The 20,527-nt window shown below is 37.2% G+C and overlaps 1 protein-coding gene across 5 annotated transcripts; it reads right to left on the bottom strand.

Annotated features, from left to right (window-relative positions):
* Positions 1-12,087: 12,087 nt before the first annotated feature.
* LOC103708344 (jasmonoyl--L-amino acid synthetase GH3.5-like) lies at positions 12,088-17,634 on the bottom strand. 5 transcript variants are annotated; one of them, XM_026805125.2, is made up of 6 exons: positions 17,297-17,634; positions 16,087-16,390; positions 15,899-16,000; positions 14,621-15,438; positions 12,319-12,876; positions 12,088-12,279 (listed from the first exon to the last, which is right to left on the bottom strand). In XM_026805125.2, exons 2-5 carry the CDS (start codon positions 16,368-16,370, stop codon positions 12,332-12,334), a joined length of 1,749 nt encoding a protein of 582 aa, XP_026660926.1. In that variant the 5' UTR covers positions 16,371-16,390; positions 17,297-17,634; the 3' UTR covers positions 12,088-12,279; positions 12,319-12,331. The 5 variants fall into 5 exon arrangements, with proteins under 5 accessions (XP_026660926.1, XP_008791449.1, XP_038987124.1 ...); XM_039131196.1 differs by lacking the exon at positions 12,088-12,279 and adding an exon at positions 17,185-17,234 and having other exon boundaries at positions 12,332-12,876; positions 17,297-17,626; XM_008793228.3 differs by lacking the exon at positions 12,088-12,279 and adding an exon at positions 17,185-17,229 and having other exon boundaries at positions 12,332-12,876; positions 17,297-17,626.
* Between the last annotated feature and the right edge of the window lie 2,893 nt (positions 17,635-20,527).

The following is a 20,527-nucleotide window of genomic DNA, read 5'->3' as shown; positions in this document are numbered from 1 at the left end:
ATAAAAAAAAAATGGTGCTGATGTCCACAGGCTTTGCTCAGCCAGCACAAGCATTTGATGCATTCTAAGTGAGTGTTCATTTCTGTCAATATAACACTGTAGGCATAAGGAGTGGATTTGTCATTTATGCATAAAATACAATGTTCCAATTTCCAAGCCTGTTGGGTCAAATTTACGTCAGGTCATGTAAAGATTCAAATTTAGTATACGGAAACCCTGCTTTTATAAGCCCAAAAACAATTCAGACCAAGCCAAACTGTATCAATAATAACAGGCACAAAAACCATAGCAACTGTATCCACAAAGAAAATGTTGATGAGTCAATTTGACAAACACGTGGAAGGCATGCATATTTATATAGCTCTAGGACAAATTTTTGATAATAGGTTATAAAATTAAGTAGACAGAAATGAAGTACATAAATCCATCATAATCTCCAAACCTTATTTGATGGCAGATTCTTAATATCAGTGGAAAAACATAATAATCCACAACAATGGCTCTGATACCAAATGTTATATTTTCAAATATGAAAATACATCAAGATCTTGGATTATCATGTTAATCACAATCAACGCGGAATATAAAACTATAAAGACATACCTGTATCCATTGTTTAAAATTTGTCCTTGCTTTTAGAGAGAAGGATCACCCTAACAACGTTCCTCAAGAGTGTCTCACGATGATTAGAGGCACAAATTATGTTGTAGGTATGAACCCTAGAGTCTCTCATTTCTTTTATAGGTCTCCCACCATCAAGAAGACCAAAGGACTCTTTTAATAGATTTTCTACCAACAAGAAAACCAAAAGGCTCTTACGAGCAAGAAAACCAAAAGACTCTTTTAATAGGTTTTCTACCCATAAATACAATTGGACTAGTAATGACCCATAATCCTTTAATTGGGTATTATAGGGTGTGTGGGACACTTTAATAGAATATTAATTTATAATATTCTTACATTGTTAGCTCAATTAGTTGGCATCCAACTCTTCGAGGAGATCCCTTGTGCAAATCAAAGTAGCAACATTTTAATTTCTCTTCATTCAAAAATGGCAATCCTACAAATCCCTACAGTATTAGAAAAGAAGAAATTATATCATGTAACACGTGACGAGATGAGGCACATGGTGTGGATATAATTTTTCTTAGAAAAAACAACCTTTTTTATAGTAGTTAAATGATCTTTATTTCTTGTAGTGCATACTAGTGAACACCATGTTCTGCAAATAGTTGGGATACTAGATAATTATTTTGCTAAGTATGTATCACTTACTTATATAGATGCACCGACAAACACCATATTCTGCAAACTATGTATCAATTTACTTGAAGGTGTATAGTAGAATGCTGGATGACTCTTTTGCTAGATGCGCATTATTTTGCCATATATTATATATTGGTGAACACCATATTCTGAATGTTTCCTTCCGATTTATTTTTTTTAAGTCATGGAACTAACACACTCCGTTGTTGGTAGGAGGATTCTATCCTAATTTGACTTTTGGGTTTTCTTTTTAAAATGAATGCTAAAGGAAACATGGCAAAATAGAAAGCTCGCCCCATGCAATATTCTCTAGTGCGCACATCAGAGAGTTTTTGTTCATGTTCCCACCATTCTGCTCAAAGAATAAATAAAAGAAAAAACACATGGCTCTTGAAACAGATGTTACGTGATTTCACCGATCCACACAAGTTTATGTGCAACTTTCATGAGATTAAATAGGCACAGAGAAGACCCATGAATGGCCAACCCCCTTTTAATGCTATCAAGAGTCGCTTAGGACCGCATTTGGACCCTATATATCAATACGGGCCATGCAACGAAACTAAGATTTTGACCTCATTAGTTTAAATAGTGGAAAAATTTACATAAGATAATCAGACTAAATGCTTGCCAATAAAATGTGCATAAATAATAGAGAAAAGAATGCAGGTCTCTCTAACAAGTCTTTCAAAGGGGGCGGTTGTTAGATAGATATATTATTACTAATTATTAGGTAGACGAGACAAGCTTTTCAATTAATTGATCAACTATGACGAAGGAGGTAGACTCAGCCAAGGGAAGAGGACAGTCCAAGATCCTTCATTGGATCGGTTGTTGTTGTCTGTTGATCACATGAACATGTTAGCTGAGGTGCGAAGCATGCATGCCCAGAGATAATGATCCAATAATTTAGGTCAGCACATATGGATCCACTAATCTTTTAAGTACTTAGTTATATACCTTTCGACCCTCATAATCATATAATATATGCAACAAGGCGAGAAAACAAAAAGGACCAGCTAACATCTCTTTTTCAAGTGTATGCTAATGCCACACGAATCTTGGCTACGGGTTGCCATCATTCACTGCAGGTGCATGAGTGGCATATATGCCTGCATGGTTATTGAAGCGACAAGGAGGAGGATGGACACCACCGGCATCATTTCAAATACATTGGACACATAGGTTAATGCTCCATAATTAGAGATGGCAATCGGGCCCGCTTTGATCGGGTTATATACATGTCGGTTCGAATAGCTCTCAGCTTCAGCTCAGCTTATTTATTAAACAGATTGAAAATTCAAACCTGAACCCATGCCAATGCTTTATTAGACGAGTAATCCAACCCAATCCACATAACCCATTTAATAAATATATCAAATCAAGTTAAATAAATTAAAATAAATTTTAAATAAGTTAAGCAGACTTTAAATGGATAAAACAAGCCTTAAATGGGTTAATGAATTAAGTCATGACCCAATCAAACTATTAAATAAGTCAAATAGTCTGAACGAAGTTTGGCTCTGAATTTGAATCCAACCAATTCAATAAGCAGGCTAGGTCAGGTTAGTTCTTTACAATCCAAACTCGTTTATGCGAAATAAGAACCTAATTCAAATAAGCCGGTCATAGATCGGGTTGAAGAGTCAAGTCATAAACTGTCATCCCTACCCATAATATTTGACAATGCTCCATGCTAGTTGATTGGTGGATCAACTAATTAAGGTACAAGTACCAATCATTGTTATAAGAGAGCTTTGGTCAAGACACACCATAGGAGAATTCTAGTTTGATGTAGCATTGACCGTCCCCTCAATTCTTGATAAGCTACTCCTATCTAAGTACTGTTAGCTAAGATAAAAAGGTGAACCAAAAGACAGACCTGGATACCATTTTTAGCAAGCAACCATGGAAGCAGTGCGGCAACAATAAACTTCTCCATGCCATTCATCCATAGCTAATCCCATTTACGAATCATTGTGAAAATACACTTAAAATCTCTTCTGCGGGCCAAATAATGTCTTGAAATATGCCTAGTAAAGTGTTGCATCTCAATTGGTTCCTTTCTTTCTTTAAATACAACTAGGTAGAAAAAAAACGTTAATGAAATAGCAACGGGAAACCATCGATCATGCCTTCAATCAGACAGTGTCGCTACCCGATTCATCTGCAAGCATGCTTCATCATCAAACGGTCTAACTTCCTCAATGAGATCAAGATGATAATCATCGATATGGTCTTCGATCTAGTATCACACCATGTAGTAGCATAGATCCACATACATGGAATATTTTTGTTTTGTAATTCTTAACAATATTCTACCAAGGGGCATAAAAATACAAGTTATGACCACCTATAAAGCCATGTTTGGCATCGTTGTTTTTCTCTATGAATTAGTGAAATACTGCAAATACGTACGGAAGATAACATTTTCACAAAACATCTACCATTCTATGCGTTTATTTTCTTTTTTTTTTAAGGCAATAAATCTATGCTTCTAAAAGCTGTCAAGATTTTAGAAACGATCATTCCGGAGAGGTCTCATGGACATGGTCTGAGATTGTACCCCCATCTTTGTTCCACGTATTATATCTTGATTATGTTAGTTGCACTTACGCTAGATTAACGTGAGCAACCGTTTTACCAAAAAAAAAATAATAAAATAAAAATAAAGAGTTTCGTCAAATAGGTGGTTAAGTCTAGCTCTTTTTTTTTTCTTGATTTTTGAAAGCAAAGGCAATTCCGATCGTGCCCTACGATACACTCAGGACATGCTTAATTAACACAAAAAACACCAAAAAAAATAATTAAGCTATCCTAATTAAGCTGATTATTTAATGAGAGAATTTGTCGCTATCCTGAAACAAATCAAATAGCTACGCATCTCGCCACCCCTCTATGGATAGGAAACAGGTGGGAAGAACCAAACGACCCTCATCAAGTTGGAACCTCCCAGGAGGAGCCAGCCACAGGCCTAGAGGCCCAGGGCTGGAGGAAAACGGATGAAGAAGCCACAAAGGAGAGAAGAGGAAAGGGAGGAGAAGGGAGAAAGAGAGGAAGCTGTGCCCATATGGGACTGTGGGAGCCCTCTCTATGACTCATTTGAGCTGGCTTCTCTCTGCCACCTCCTCGACCGCCACCAGATGACCCTGCCCTTCTTCAAGGAGCCCGCGAGGCTCAGCCGAAGGGTCTGCGAGAAGCCCGACGAGATGCTGATCCGGGAACAGAGGATGGTGCTGGGGCGGAGGGGAACGAAGGAGAAGGCTAAGAAGAGGAGCAAGGTGGGATTGCGTTCCGCGTTTGCTGCCCTCGCTTTCTGGAGGAGGACTTGATGCGCAGCTTCTTGCCACCTTTTCCTTTCGTTAGTTTTCTCCAATACCTTCCATACTTTGTGCGCATGATGATATGGAAATAAAATAAAATTGCCTCGATTGAGTCATCATAGATGTTTGTGCCGTCGTATTGCTGCTTGCTTTTGATTTGACACACACACCCCTACCCATGCATTATAAATATTCTTCCAAAATTAATATTTTCATGTATACACTCGTAAAACACTTGTTTTGCTATTTTATTTTTTTTATTTTTATTTTTTCATATGTACCATGCTATCTTACAGCATTAAAAAAATTAATGATTTCAAATTAAAATGACTAAAATGCTCTTAATGGATAGATGTGCAAATAGATCACGATGCTAATAGCAAAAGAAGAAGACATGAACAATAGCGTAATTTTAAAATTTTATTTTATTTTTAATTAATATAAATATGATTTTTCTTAATACTGTTAGAACAACCGTTATATACTTATATTAGGAGCTTTTGTACAATAACAGAGTTTTACGGAGATATAAATGTAAATATTTATTTTAGAAGGATATTCATATAAAAATTGATATTTAAAAGGGTATTCATGCAAAAAAAACTCTGTAATATTATTTCATAGAAATGAATGTATTCTAGAATATATGTAAGGATAATTCAAGCCGTATTGGATATAAGAAGGTGACAATTTACAGGGATGCTGAACATCTGTATATTCTCTGCAATGAGAATTCTGTTTCCCTTCATTGATCTAAGTAATTATGTACCTGCAGAAAATTTATATTTCACACTGGATCATTTGAAATAATAATTTGGTACGATATTAACATTTCATATTTTTGAAAGATATGCTGTCATCGCACTGCTGCGTGAATAAAGACTCAAGCGCCCTTCCGGAGCACTAGATTCATTGCAGTAGCAGTATTGTATAGAAAATATAATATTAATGCTGTGTATCTCTGAAAATGTGGCATATAAAAGCTGTAGGGGCATTCCGGTAATGTTGGTGCATGCATTTAAGAAAAGAAAAGAGCAAGACTTTATACGAGTTTTTGATCTTGGCATGAACGCCTCTTTCTTTTGATAGCCAAAACTCAAGCTTGCTAGTAGTAAAACTCAAGAAGAAGATTTTTTTGTGAATTTGCTAAATGATGTTAAAATCTCTAATCTTTATGGGATTCCCTATCTGGTGCCCAACCATACTAATTAGCCTCATTATTGTGTTGTGGCGAATGAACCCACTTCATTCAGAATGTGACTGATGCAAAATAGAAACCACCGTTTCCACCAAATCTTCAACTAACTTGACAGCCCAAGTGCCGAAATTTAGCATCAAACAACCATAAAATTGAAATTTGTGTTCACAAAATATTGCTTCAAATTGTTTGCTGTAACACAAGATCGTTCGACTAACTTAAAAATTGGAGGGCTCTATTAGGTTGCCTAGATAAATGAAAGAAAAGAAAACAAAATCAAGGAAAAAAACGAAAAAAGAAAAGGAGGCAAATAAAAAGAGAAACAAAAAAAAAAAAATCGCATCATCAGTTGATCTAGGAAAATTGCAAAGAAAGTGGTTAGATGAGGATTAAATTGTTTCGAACCATTCGCAAAGGGGCAGATATTGCGGTGGAGACCGGAAAAGATCGGAATTCTGAATAGATTCTGCTAGCAATGTTTCCAGGGGGAATTTTGCAGCCATTAGAGCAATATCTGATTTGGTGTGTGGGAGATATATCAATATATCATATATGGAATGGTTAGGCCAGTGTGGTCTATTGGGCTCGAAGGTACTCTGCTGGCTAATGGACTCTTTTAACCAGGCTCACAATAATGCTCAGGCTATCTGGTTAGCAAGGCCCACAACATTATATCATGTGAAGCCTCTTCTTTGTTATGTCATTTAACCAGACCATGATTTAAAATTTAAAAAAAAAAACTTGTGCCCTTTATGTAGTATTTCATAACAGTCTACAGGTTCTTATAGCGGGTTCACAGCAACCGAAACTCTAAAAAAATAATAACATGAGAAAATAAAAAAGGGTGATACGATCAAAATTAATATATATATATATATATATATATATATATATATATATATATATATATATATATTTGAGAGAATACTTGCTGCAAATTCAAATCAAGGTGCCTTATACTCTAAAAAATAAATAAATAGATAAAATCACTAGGCTTTTTAATTATTTCATGCTCTCCTAGCTATAGCTTGCTCATTCGTCCCAAATGATCCTCCAATTAATCCGTTCTACGCATTTAGAGCATGTTTGGTTTAGAGGAAGTTAGACTATGGAATAGGAATAGGAATGAATAACTCTTATTCTGGCCATTTAGTTGAGGAAAGTCTTATTCCCATTTCGATTATAAGGGAATGAAAATGCCTCAATCTTTCAAAACTCGTCTCTCCTAGTTTTCAAATTCTATTCAGATTCCAATTTCAATTCTGAATTCGGTCACGAACCAAACACGTCGGAGGATGTGGACATTCCGATTGCCACTCCAATTCATTCCAATTCCGAACGCGAACCGAAAGTACTTTTAGGGTGTGTTTGGTCTGTGACCAGAATCGGAATTAAAATCAAAATGAATTAGAATGAAAATCAGGATGGTCATATTCTCCGACACATTTGGTTCATGATTGAAATCAGAATTGAATTCAAATGATTTGATCGAAGAAAAAGAAGATTTTCTTCAATCTGCTCAACTCGAATCTCTTAAAAGAAAACTAAAAGAAGATGGAGAAATCTCGAATGTAGGGCTTTAAGCCTCTTTTTCTTTTATTGATCTTTTAAAAAATAAAGTACATAGCCTCTATTTATAATATGAAATCTTTTCTAACACAATTTGGACCGGATTCCTCTTCCTAATTCTAGTAAGACTCTTCTTCCTTAAATAGACATTTCTAGTAAAAAAATTAGAAATCTCGAAGAAGTAGGTCTCGACTTCTACATCAACTCTGTCTTCTATCGTTCTGTCTAATTCTTCTGGAATAAAGAGCTACGCCCGATTAAGGTCTTATCTATAAAGAAAACTTTTGGTTTGACCAGTTCATTTTGGGGTCTATTGGCTGAAATTTTAGCCTGATTCAATCCAAAATTATAGATGTTAGAAGTTACCTATTTTTTTTAAAAAAAAAGATCATCTCAATCGGGCATCGTATAACTAAGTTATAGCCTCCGAAAGTTTGGCATGCGACTCGGCTTTTCGATATGGTAGATCTCGCTTTTGAATCCCGTCCAGCCCTGCTTGTAGTAGTCGAAATATTCCTTTTAGATATTCGTAGTGGCCAAAGTGTTCCACATCGAGTATTGTGATCATCATAAATACTCGTAGTGGCCAAAGTGATCTACATCGAGTTTGATGATTCTCCTGAATACTCGTAGTGGTCATTGAATACTAGAGAAGAGTTGAAATTGAATTTTAGAAAATTAAGACATTTCCATTCCTCCTAAAATCGAAACAAAAATGAAATTCTTTCCAACTAAATGATTGGCTCATTTTTATAGCCTAACTTCTTCCAATCAAATATCCTCTTAAAGTGCATGCATCCCATTGTGGTCCAAATACCAAACGCATCCCAGTCCCCTCGTGCATTTGGTGCGGCACCAAACACAAGGGTGATGCACGCATGATCGCTTCACCCAAAATCCAATTTGGGGCGTCAAGATTTCCACGTAGGAGTACCCTACTATGAGAAGAGTAGCGTCCATGAACTTGACAAACCCTACATGAATTTGAGTCGAATCCACGGATCGCACCGAAAGGGTCGGATCCCGACAGCTCACAGCCACCGAAAAGTGTACCTACCCAAATAAATGATAGCTATGTAACAGAGGTTTTCCCTATCTCCTAAAATAATAATAATAAAAAGGTTGGTGACGTTGGGGGTTGGTTGGTGGGCGGGTTAGATATTATTCTCTCTCTCAAATGGGAGAAGATTGTTCTAAAGCATTCATGTTTGAATGACCTGGCTAGGATTATTGGCACCCGGGTTACCTCGAAATCTTCCAACCATGGTTGGTAATGATGTAGAGTTTCAAAAACAAGTATGTTTAAAAAAGGCTAATGAGCTTGAAAATTGAATAGCTTCGTATATGGCTAATCACTTTGAAGGTGCTTTGTAGATCGAAGAAAGAGAGTTATCTAGAGCGCTTCAGAGTTTATTGTTTTTCAATATTTTGAATGTGTCCATACTAGAATTGTATAAATCATCGATCTTAACAAAATTAAAATTAAAAAAAAAACGAAGAGAGAAGATAGTTGATCTGATATAGCTTGTCTCTAGTCCAGAGTATGCTGCATCATATTTTGCCCATAAAACATTGCTCATGCAACTTCTGGTTGAAGAAATTGTGGCATAAAATGCAAGAGTGGGAGCCTGAAGCCTCGTCAACATAAAGAAAAGCTGCATTTCCACCCAATCGAGTCAAGTTTTAAGGCAACATTTACAAAGAAATAAGTTTTGGCCTAATTCTGAATCAATTAGGGAACCATGATTGATACGTGATAGACCCTCAAGTAGCTAGAGAAGTCATGATAAAAAAAAAAAAAAATAGTATCAAAGCTCTATCCAACCTAACAATCCTAGGTTAGCTAGGACTGCCACCCGTTTGGAAATCAAATAGAACCATGATTCCAGATCAAATAAAGGCCAAAAGCATAAGATCACATATACGGGGAAATGGACGATTGCGGTCTGGGGAATGCATGAAGAGCAGGAAAACAATACACCTGCAGCACCAAACTTTCATTGCACATCTGCAGTCACAAGACGTAGATGGCACTGATATTGACGCATCAAGCTAAAATACATTGCACCTCTAATTATGTCTCAATATCTGGCTGGTTGTGCATTGGTCCATCAAACGATGCTGTTCAGTGTACCCCCTTCAATGCATCCATCGCTTGATGGACGGCAGAGCGGCTCTCATGGATGAGCAAGACGACAAAGCCCATAATACAGCCAATTGATTGACATCTCGCCTCACCAATTATTCTGGAACTATCTTACGGGTGCAAAGTCAATACGGATGTACATTTCATTCTATATTAATTATTTCTTAAAACAATTAAATATTTATATAGAGATAAAAAATTTTAAAAATTATTTTTTAGCTATTTTTTTAGAGGTAATTTTTATCAGAGCGGATATAGCTCATGGTTCATATAGATTAGAGTATACTGTAGTACAAATTTATCGAGGCTGATTATGAGTTGTAATGTTTGTGATTAAATTTTAATAGTAGATAAATGAGATTTGTTATAGTAAAATTTTGGCTGATAATACAGCTAATTGATTGGCATCTCGTCTCACCAACCATTATGAAACTATCTTACGGGTGCAAAGTCAATACGAACCAATATTTTATTCTATATTAATTATTTATTTAAAAAATTAAGCATTTATATAGAGCTAGAATTTTTTAAAAATATAGTTTTTAGCTATTTTTTAACATATTTTTTATCAGATGCAGCCTATGGTTCATGTAGATTAAAGTATATTATGATATAAGTTTATTGAGATTGATCATGAATTAATGGATGTCTGTGATTAAATTTAAATAAATTTATAAAAAAAATTGGATGGATGATATTTGTTGCAGTAAGATTGCATGCCAAGACAGCCAATTTATAACAATCTTTGTCTCATTTGGACAAAGTAGCACCGGCATCATGAGCCACTTTGAAATGCGTGATCGTGTACAGGCGTGCAACAAGAATTGTCGGCTGCTGTATGCGCCCGAAAGTTCACGTACGTGTGAAAGACCATGACGAACTCTTCAGCTAAAGCGAGAACACCGAAGTAGTTCATTGAACTCGTAGCAAAAAAAAGTAGTTCATTGAACCCTGCAACTTCTCCGAGGTCCCCATGTAATGAGCGCTTCCAAAAACAATGATGCCCCTTCAACCTGAATCGGTGGGCCTCGCAACACCGACGATGGCAGCGGTACCCTGGCGGCAGACATTGGACGTAGCCACGTTGTGGAGAAAATTTTTCACCTTCAACGCAACCAGCACTTCACAATCAGCAAGTGGTCCGATCGGAAAAAAAAAAAAAAAAACTCAATCCACTTTTTTTTATTGATGATTTTATTTTAAATTGAGGTATATAGCTCCTATTTATAATACTAGTAAGGTTCCTTCTTTCATAATTTGAGTTAGATTTCTCTCTTAGTTCGAATAGGACTAGATATTCTAAAATAAATATCATTAATAAAAAAATTTAGAAAATACTAAAAAAAATTTTGAGAATGTAGATCTCGACTTTTACATCAACTCTGCATTTTGTTTCTTCCCCTGATTTTTCTCGGATAGAGAGCTACGTCCGGTCAAAGTTTCGAAACCTAAACAATGAAATTTCGGCTTGATTTAACTTCCTAGGAGGTTGGCCTAAAGTTATAGATATTGAAAAGATTCAAATTTTTTTTAAAAAAAAATTATCTCAATCGAGCATCGTATGACCAAGTTATAGTCTCCTGAAGTTTGGCATACACCTCGGTTTTTTAATGCAACGGATCTCGCTTCTGAACCTGTCTTGCCCTACTTGTAATGGTTAAAGAGTTCCACATCGAATCTGGTGATCCTTTTGAATACTGGTAGTGGCCACATTGTTCCACATCGAATCTCGCAATCCTTCAAAATACTCGTTATGGCCAAAGTATTTCACATCGAATTTGGTGATCCTTCTAAATACTCGTAATAACCAAACTGGTCGATATCGAGATCCGTGATTCTTCTAAATACTCATAGTGGCCGAGTGGCCAAAGTATTCCACATCGAGTTTGGCGATCCTCTTGAATACTCGTAGTGGCCAAAATGGTCTACATCAAGTCTCATGTTCCTTCTGGAAGCCATGTTTCTTCTTCTTCTTTGTTCTTTTTCACTTATGAGAAAAAGAACTTGGATAAAAGTCTAATACAATTTTATTAAGAAAATAAAATTGCAAGCACCTACAGCCGCTTATAGCCTAAGCAATCATGATAATCTGGTATCAAGCATCAGCCATTGACCACATTTGAGGATGGTAGATTGTAGAGAACATCTCGTTCATAGATTGGAAAGCTAACAAGATCATCAAATTAGAAAAAAATGACTTCAATATCTATTTTATACTTATAAAGACCCGTATAGATATATATTTAGCCCCACATTAGCTATTGCTCTAGGTTGATCATGAATATTTACACAAAATCAAGAAAATCAAATAATTCCTTCCGACTACTAGTTTTTATGGATGAAAATCTAAATTGTGACCAATAATATCAAAATAAACCTGACCCATGATCCGTATGAAATAAAAGATGCTATACTATGAACTTATTTGAATCAATCACACATAGCATGATGAGGATGCCAAAACTTAAGCCGGAATGCCAAGGAATCCAAACAAAAAACACCTTCTAACCAGCCCTTGTTTCTTTTTTTTTTTTTAGGTGAGATATTGTGAGAGTGCTGATAGCTGCTCTACTAAAGCTATAAACTTCTTTAAACATACGTTGAGTCGTTTATAAGCTCGACATGCACCAAGATCCTAGTAACATATTAATTGTCCCTCCAATTTTACAGAATCACACCTGAAAACTAACATAGGAATTATTTCCCCTTACAGCAAGCTCTTGAAAGGTTCAAGGAAGCTAACAGGGCATACAGAGTAATATGATTACAGGAGGGCGTAGTACACAGCTTTTTTTTTTTTTTTTTTTTGCTAGGACTAGTACACAGCTTTTAGCAGCCATAGGCAGTACTGAAATAGCTCTCGCTAACATTCCTGCACAGGATCTGCAAGACGTTGCTGTTTGATGGGCCCACGAAGCGTGGCGTCTTGAACTGGCTCACTGCAGCCCCGAGGCCTAGATAATGATCTAGAATCTTCTGGAACGTTCCTTTCCTGAGTACACGGAGCTCCAGTGGTCCAATGGCACGCACCTTCCTTGAGCTAGCATAGCCTGCATCCACAAACGCCAGGTCCAAGCAATTGCAGCAGCTGCTCAGAACCTCCTCGCTGGCGTCAGAGCTCAGCTCCCAGAAGATCACATAGTGGCCAGGGTCTGTGGAGAGATCGACATGGCTCGTAAAATCCACGATCTCGAGCTTCTCGGCTGCTAAGAGTTTGCTTGCCTCTTCCACAGCCAGCTGCAGGTCTCTCTCTGTGTTTTTGTCAATGTTGATGGATAGGAGTAGGCTTCTTCGGCATATAAATTGCAGCTCAGGTGTGGAATTATGGAATCCTGCTACCTTTACGACGTCCCCCAGCCTGTACCGATATAAACCTGTCATCGGATGCAAATCGTCATGGCTATTGTCAGCAATTTAATACACATGAAATAACTTTTAGACTGATTTCACGTAAGCTAGTTGCACTAGCATCGCAAGCGTCAGGTGACTGAAAAATAAGTAGCAAATCTGGTAGGTTTGCCATATTACAGTATATGAAAGATATCCAACAATCATACAGAAGTTACCCAATATATGAAATTGCACAGCAAAAAGGGGCTGATGGTTATTGGAGAAGGATGTGCCAACTAGTAAAATCATAAACTAAATGCTTGAAAAGGACTGAAACCCATATCTGTAGGTTTCCAAGGCTGATTAGCCAGTATACCCTCAAATAAGACATTCCACCTAAGAAACTGTCTAATAAATTATTATCTATTTTCTAGATCCTCCATGATTTCAAGCAACTTGGTTAATTTTAATCTGTCATCTAAAGGGCCCTGTTTGACTTTCAAACACATTGAACAATAGAAAAGAGCTAGTTGACAAAAGAGAAGTTAATCCATCAGAGTATCAAAGCCAAAAAGCATCAGAATGAAAAGAATGATTAATTATCTTATGGTTTGCAATTGCTGAGGATGGTCATGTTGATACAACAACTTGGTAGAGTAAACTACAAAGTTAAAATGCCACCGTTCGGTAAGTTGAGCTGTTTTCTTTTTCTTTTTTGTTTTTGATGAAAAAGTTGAGCTGTTCGAAGTTTTAAAATGTCATCAATCATCAGTATAATTACTAAAGAATCAGTGCTACCTAAAGAGTCAAGTAATGTTCTGAAATGAGATTGACCAGTCCTACATTAGGTACAATACAATTTTTTTCTGTGTTCTGAACTTTCAGGTTACGAGCTATATATGACGCTGAACTTTTATAATATCTGTTATATTTACAGCCGAATAATAGCCACTCATCAATACCACACAGACTGTAGATATGACATTCTGAAGCCACATACATGCCAATTTAATTGTTTAGCAGGAATTTAAATATCAGCAAACACATGCAAATGCATCAGAGGAAGGCCGCAAAATTTAGACCCCATGAGCATAATCAAGCATATAATGGAGCTAAAGGACAAGCAAATGTTCATCTCCCAAAGATACTATTCCGCTGAACTCCCTCATAAATAAACAAATGATTAGGCAAATCCAAATGCAATATAAACATCTCCTTTTCGATGAAGAAATGATAGACTCTTTTCTAGAATAGCCAGCTCCCCTGAGCTTCAACAATTATAAGACCATGGTCTACGGATTGAAATTCTCATGAGCATTAATATTGCCTTTCAAAAGGTTGCTTATAGTGCTTTCTTAAATTGAGAACTGTCTATGCTCTTTCAATTTAGTCACTAAAAAGAACTCTCCCATCACATATTTGTTTTCCTACTTTACTCAGGATGTGCTTTTGATGGATCAGAGTCCAGTTCAATAGGTATAACAATGGTCAAAATGAGGTCAGGAGGTACTGCAGACAAGGTGGACAAACCAATCCCATTTTGGATGGCCTGAAGTAAATAAAGTAGATCCTTGAATAGCTAGAACTAAATTTTATAGCCTAAAAGCTGCTTCAAACCACCCAATTGCAAATCGCATTGTATGAAATTCTCTTCTATCTTGACTTAGATGAAGTTGTGTATTTCAGTCTCTACTTTCAATGTTTCCACGCTTTTCATCAAATAATGCTCAACTGGAAAAAAGGAACAATAAATTTACTATAGCAGCACAGAATGAAATAAAGCAATACCTGCAAAAGTGGTGAGAACAGTTTCATACTCTTTGCCAACCTCAACTTCTGTAAGACCAACTGGCTCTGATTCTATATAGTGAACGGAGTTGCTATTCTCCAGCTCCTGCCCCTCAGGTCTCTCCAGAGGAATAAATTCAAAGTACCCAATGTTGGGAAGCACTGCGAAGGTTGCAAATTCTGGAGGCAGTCCAGGGTTCACATTTGCAGCGATCCATCCCTCCGAAGAACCATAATCAGCACTCATCAGTGGTAAGCTTCCTGCATAATGTCTCAATTTTTTCAAATATGGTTCCATGGATCCTGTCATAATGCCATAGACATATTTGGCATTGGGCCAAAGTTCTGGAATCACACCATACCAGCTACTTAAACCCACACATTTTTTGTATATGGAATCTGCCAGTGTGGGATTTGGACTTAAAAGTTTACAAACAGCTGCACGGATAGATGGGACAGTAATTCTGCTGGAGAGAACTCCATGTCTGATATCACTACAAAGATCCTCCCAGACCAGCTCGAACATTCGAAATGCATGAACAATGCTGTGGGCAAACGTGGAAGATATAAACTGCACTTCAGCTGAGTAAATTAGTCCACATAGAAGGTGACAGTACAACGACTGGTGGAAGTCCGGACTAAATATAACTTCATCAGGACTACAACACTGAGACTGGATATCCTCCATCGTGCATTTGAATTGTTCACTCCGGTACACATTTGTTGTGGCGGTTGTAGCGGTGAGGCCCCCATTTGTTTTGAACTGCTTGCTGCTGTAGATGAATTGAAGAGCTTTTCCATTGCCAATTGGATATTCACTGCAACAAGATTGTTAATGGATTATAATATCTATGTTTGAATATATATATATATATATATATATATATATATATATATATATATATATATATATATATATATATATATATATATATATATATATATATATATATATATATATATAATCTGATGAAAACCCAAACAGGTTGAAATCAAAATGATCTTTCATATAAAAGCCAGAAAAGCAAGATCATATACTACTGGCAGGGGAAATATAACAGAACAATATAAATATCCCAACGCTACATCTACTGAACTTCCAATACATAGACAGGTATGACAGAAGATAAATCTAGGGGGAAAAAATAATTCTAAAAATAATAAGTCACGAAGCGCACAGTTAAAATATCACAAGTTGTCACTAAAGTTGGATCAACAGGCCAATCTCTAAAACAGTACATACAGAAAACAGGCCTTCGAAGTGGAAGAAATCCATACCGGTTTCTAAAAGCAAATGAAGTCCTATAGATCTGCATGGTGGATTGAACTAATTCCTCGTTGAATGGCAAGAACTTGGGCTTTCCTTGTGTGGTGCCGGAACTGTAGCAAAAGGCAAGCTTGCCAATTAGCAGGCAATTGCTACTTAGTAGCAGTTAGCACAAAGTAAAGAAGCACCCAAGTTATACCTCAACGAAATCGATGTTATAGGCTTCCCAGTGAGAATGGGCGAAGTAACCTCCCCCTCGACGATCCTTCGAATATAGGGCTCCAAATCTTCATGAGTGACCAAGGGAACACAAGCCTTAAAGCTCTCGGGGTCAGTTCTTCCTCCAAGGCCCAAATTCTGCAAGTACTCTGCATCACCATTTTGCTCGAGAATCTTTCGAAGGGTCTCTCTCTGGACGTGGCCGGCATCCTTCGTCAGCGTCTCAAACTCCTCTATCACGCTTTCAAGGCTGAAAACTCTCATGTTCTCCAACTTCACCTAAGCTGAAAGACTCAGAAGATAAGCAAGGAAATCTCCACCAAGCGCTATTAATGCAAGCGAATCTTCAAAGTTAACTGCTCCAGATGAGACGAATTCAAGACATGAGCTCAGAAAATAACGCCGTTCGAACGGAGCTCGTTGACTAAGACGCAGCGAAAAGCATAGATGAACCGAATCGAAGACTTCTATTGGAATCAAAACAAAATATAATTATACATCAAACCAGGGCAGCTGGAAGCATAAGACTCCACAGGCTTAAAGAGGGATTTTTGAGCAAAAACCAGAATCTAAAGCTTTCCGGCTATAAAGTTTAAGAATCCAAAAATCCGTTTTTTCTTCCGACAATAATACTATTATAGAATCTACGGAACTTGGGCGAAAAGGGAAACCGTAACAATACGAACCATACGCACAGCATAGATAAACAAGCCGAGAAATAGGAAAAAAAAATAAAAATATATCAAGAGAGGAAGAACTCTACTAGTATTAAAAAGGGGAAGAAGACATTAAAGACGGTGAAGGAATAAAAGACTTCATAATGGAGAGAAGGAGAGAGTAAAGGTCCAAAAGAATTAAAAACAATAGGAAAAGTAGACCTTTTGAAGCAGACCGGGAAAAGGCTTCTGAAAGCCTTCAAGCATAATTCTACCTATCATAGAAATCTTGAAGATATTCTCGAATGTACGGATCTCGGAGATAAGAATAAAAAGGGCCAAAAATACAGCAATAATTCGAAACTAATGCTATTTATAGCGAATATTTTCCCCGATAAATGAACAAATCTCGTCCAACAGACCTCAAAAAAGGCACGGTCCCGAGCTTTCAACACCAAAGCCGAAGCCTTTCCTAACAAAAACACGAAATAAGGAGAGGAGAAAACGATCAAAGATCTAAAATTTTTTTCTTACCTTGAATTAAACAGGAGAAGCTACTAATTCGATCCGTGAGCAATCCAGCCTCCAGAAGCCGCCTCGTGAGCTCGACCCTCTCTTCTCTCTGTTTGGGTTAGACTTTGGAAGAAAAGATATCACGAGTCTACTCCAAATCCGACCGTGATTTCTCTAAAAACAAAAAAGAAAACAACGAGAAGAACCAAAGCGGAAAGAACCTCTTTTTGGCTACCCCAGATCTCTCTTTCTATTTTTATTCCATTTCTTCCACTCTTTCTCTCTACTGAGAATGGAGAGAAGCCTATTTTTTCCCCCTCTCTCTTTCTTTTGCTCACTGCGAAGGGTCGAGGAGGGAGGCTTCCCCTTTTATCGGGCGAGCACACCAAGCCGGCGATGGGGCCCACCATCTGGTTTTGGCTGGCTTGCGGGAATTAACTCGTCGACTCTCGACTCTCGAGACCAAGTCGAGGCGCGAAGTGGGGAGTGACGTCTCCCTTCCTTAGACCAACGCCAACGCCACCGGCGATTTTGGTGGGCTGAGATGGAAAGAGGAGAGGATTTGATAAGAATTTTAAGTTTTTCATATGTCTAATTAATGATGTTGTGTAAGAACCAAATATCAGTATTTGATATTCTCCTCATTCAAAATAATTAAAACAAATGTCATTGCTTAGTGCAGGTCCATTTTATCAACATGATTTAGCTTATCTAGTTGGTATTGTTCTCGGTTATCTTTATAAGTTTTGCCATGAATCAAAGTGTCATGAGATTTGACTCGCAAATGATATATCGGCTAGTTTAGTAAAATTAAAATTCTATATTACTTTTAGGTATTGATAAATTTTAGAAAGAATTATGACATTCTACGGTTTTAGGCCATATAGGAATAAAAAGACTTTGATATCTTAGAAGATATAGCAAAAGGAAGAAATATTTTGGGATTAAGATACTGGCATCTTAGCCTGTACAATGACATTGAGATCAAGTATTGCTTTGATAGTGATTCTGATATTTATTTTGGAAAGAACTCGTTCGGTATAGGAAAGGAAGGACTGTATAATTATAATTAAAGTATTGTGTCGGATGCAAATCAAAACATCAATACAATGCCAAATCCCATCGACGCCTATTTTAAAAATTTTCCATGCTCTGTGTTTAAAATATATATAAGTAGCACGTTTTTTTTTCATATGTTGAACCTATGCTAATCTAACAAGCAACAAGAGAAATATTCAAACCAAGCAAAGTTAGAGATGCCCACAGTTCCTCCCCTTAAAAGGCCAGGATCTAGACGCAATGAATTCATTTCAAAAGTGTGATTACTTGAACCATGATCCTATTTGATATGGCTGATTTATTAATACTCTATTTTTTTGAGCTAACATCATTTAGAAATATTTTTTCCTCCACTTATCCCGCCCAAGAATAGACATTCAACAGTGATATAAAACAAAGAAAGCTCTAGATCCAGAGCCATTACAATCAAGTTGACCGGCACCCACTACTATAAGATATTTGTGGTACCGTAGTAGGGTTTGCATCCTTTCGGGCCAATTATGTTTATGAGGAGACGAATTATGCTGCCAACTGAGTTGCCTTTTATGCTGCGCATCGTTCAAAAGAGTTTTTTTTAGGAGAGTCTCGAGTCTGTTCCACCTCCCTTCCGTCGACTTTTTTTTTTTGGTTTTTTTTGGGTATACTTATGTGTGGCTGGTCTAAGTTACCCGAAAAAAAAAAAAAAAAAAAAGTAGTTACTAATGTTGCTAGGACGGAAACCTAACGTTTCTAGACGGGATACGACCGACGCAGCGTCCGAAGAAACAAGTCTCCTGAGTCCGCCTCTGACGTGGAAGCACACTCACTGTCCCTTTGGAGATCTACCGCCTGTAAAGCTCGATATCAGCACTCTAAAGTTCCGTCCCCTGTCCGCCCGCACTTGTAATGGCAAAGATAAAAAGTTCTTTATATGTAATACTCTAACAATTAAACCCCAACTGCCTATTGGCCTTAAGCCTGTTTCTCTTTTTTTTTTTTCCCGTTCCTTTCACTACGCGGGGACCAAGTCTTAAAGGCCTGGAATTTAGAAAAAGAGATCGGCGACTACGTGGCTGGTCCTAATCTTTTATCTCGAAAAAAAAAAAACTTTAGCTGACCCTCTCTTTTTTTTTAAATAGAGTACACCAAATATTATCTCTTCTCTAACCACAGAATTATTAAAGAATGATTGGCTACACACAAAACTACCCAATTTATTGTCTTCCTGATAAGGTTGCTTTACCTGCAAGGGCCGGCCTCTTTTTCTTTCCTCTGGGACAGCGACGCTGTGATACATGGGTTCATTAAAGTATGAAATTGCCTTCCTAATCTTAGATAATCACATAATTGCCACTCCGCTGGTCCGGGGATTAACAAGATAACGGCAGAAGAGCGGATGACTGGCTCCCACGTCGACGTTTCGGCGTGGGGTCCGTGATATATCGCATCATCTTTTATTAAAAAGGGGCGGTGTTCCCTGTTTCATGATTTGTTCTACTCTGGGTGTATCTATACAAGGACAGGGTAATAATATCGTCTTACGCTCTTAGTTTTTTTTTTTTTAAAAAAAAAGCTGTCGATTAGAATATTCTCTTATTCCTCTTCTCTTTCCCCTAGTGGTACATCGGAGTTTTGAGGAATTACCCTCCTCATGGAACATAATTATCAAAGTGCCACTGTAAGGGGTTATGGAGAGGAGTCGTTGAACATAGAACACGTTCGCAAAGCATATGGCTGAGTGACACGTACGACAAAACCCACGCGTCACACGTGGGTGTCCCCCATGAAAAAGACAAAACCTGGAACATCCGGTAATCAATTGACACGTGTCGACCATTGGAGACGGGAAAGGCCCACGTCACAATCTGATAGTTGGGTGGTGCTTGGATTTTATAGCTTAGATCTGTCATTTGAACCGTACTTCATCGAAGCATAGTTATACTAGTTACCGTTGCAGTTCATCTTTTCTTTTTTAAAAACATGAGTTCGGATACTTGTAAGAAAGCATCTAAAAAGAGCATAAATAGAGGAGAAATTTGGGAGTTTGTTTGTGGTAAGTGTGTCGATTTCATCCATATATTTATAAAGAAGCAAGGTTTATAACCATTTCAAGAACCGTTTGGGGGGATGCATGGTTGAATAGAAAATCTAATTAAATTTATGATTCATAGCAAAAAAATTTAACCTGTCTCAATATTTGATCTAGGCAAGATT

The sequence above is a fragment of the Phoenix dactylifera genome, chromosome 11 (genome assembly GCF_009389715.1).
Source record: "Phoenix dactylifera cultivar Barhee BC4 chromosome 11, palm_55x_up_171113_PBpolish2nd_filt_p, whole genome shotgun sequence".
NCBI lineage: Eukaryota > Viridiplantae > Streptophyta > Magnoliopsida > Arecales > Arecaceae > Phoenix > Phoenix dactylifera.
This window is presented reverse-complemented; position numbering and strand designations above follow the sequence as displayed.

Bases quoted from the DNA above. Each gene is read 5' to 3' on its own strand.
- LOC103708344 (XM_008793227.4), bottom strand. From the start codon at position 16,370: ATGAGAGTTTTCAGCCTTGAAAGCGTGATAGAGGAGTTTGAGACGCTG. The intron at 15,439-15,898 runs GTATGGATTTCT...ATCTTGTTGCAG, and splicing joins TCATTTGCTTTTAGAAACCG to TGAATATCCAATTGGCAATG. The intron at 12,877-14,620 runs GTATTGCTTTAT...ATCCGATGACAG, and splicing joins TGTTCTCACCACTTTTGCAG to GTTTATATCGGTACAGGCTG.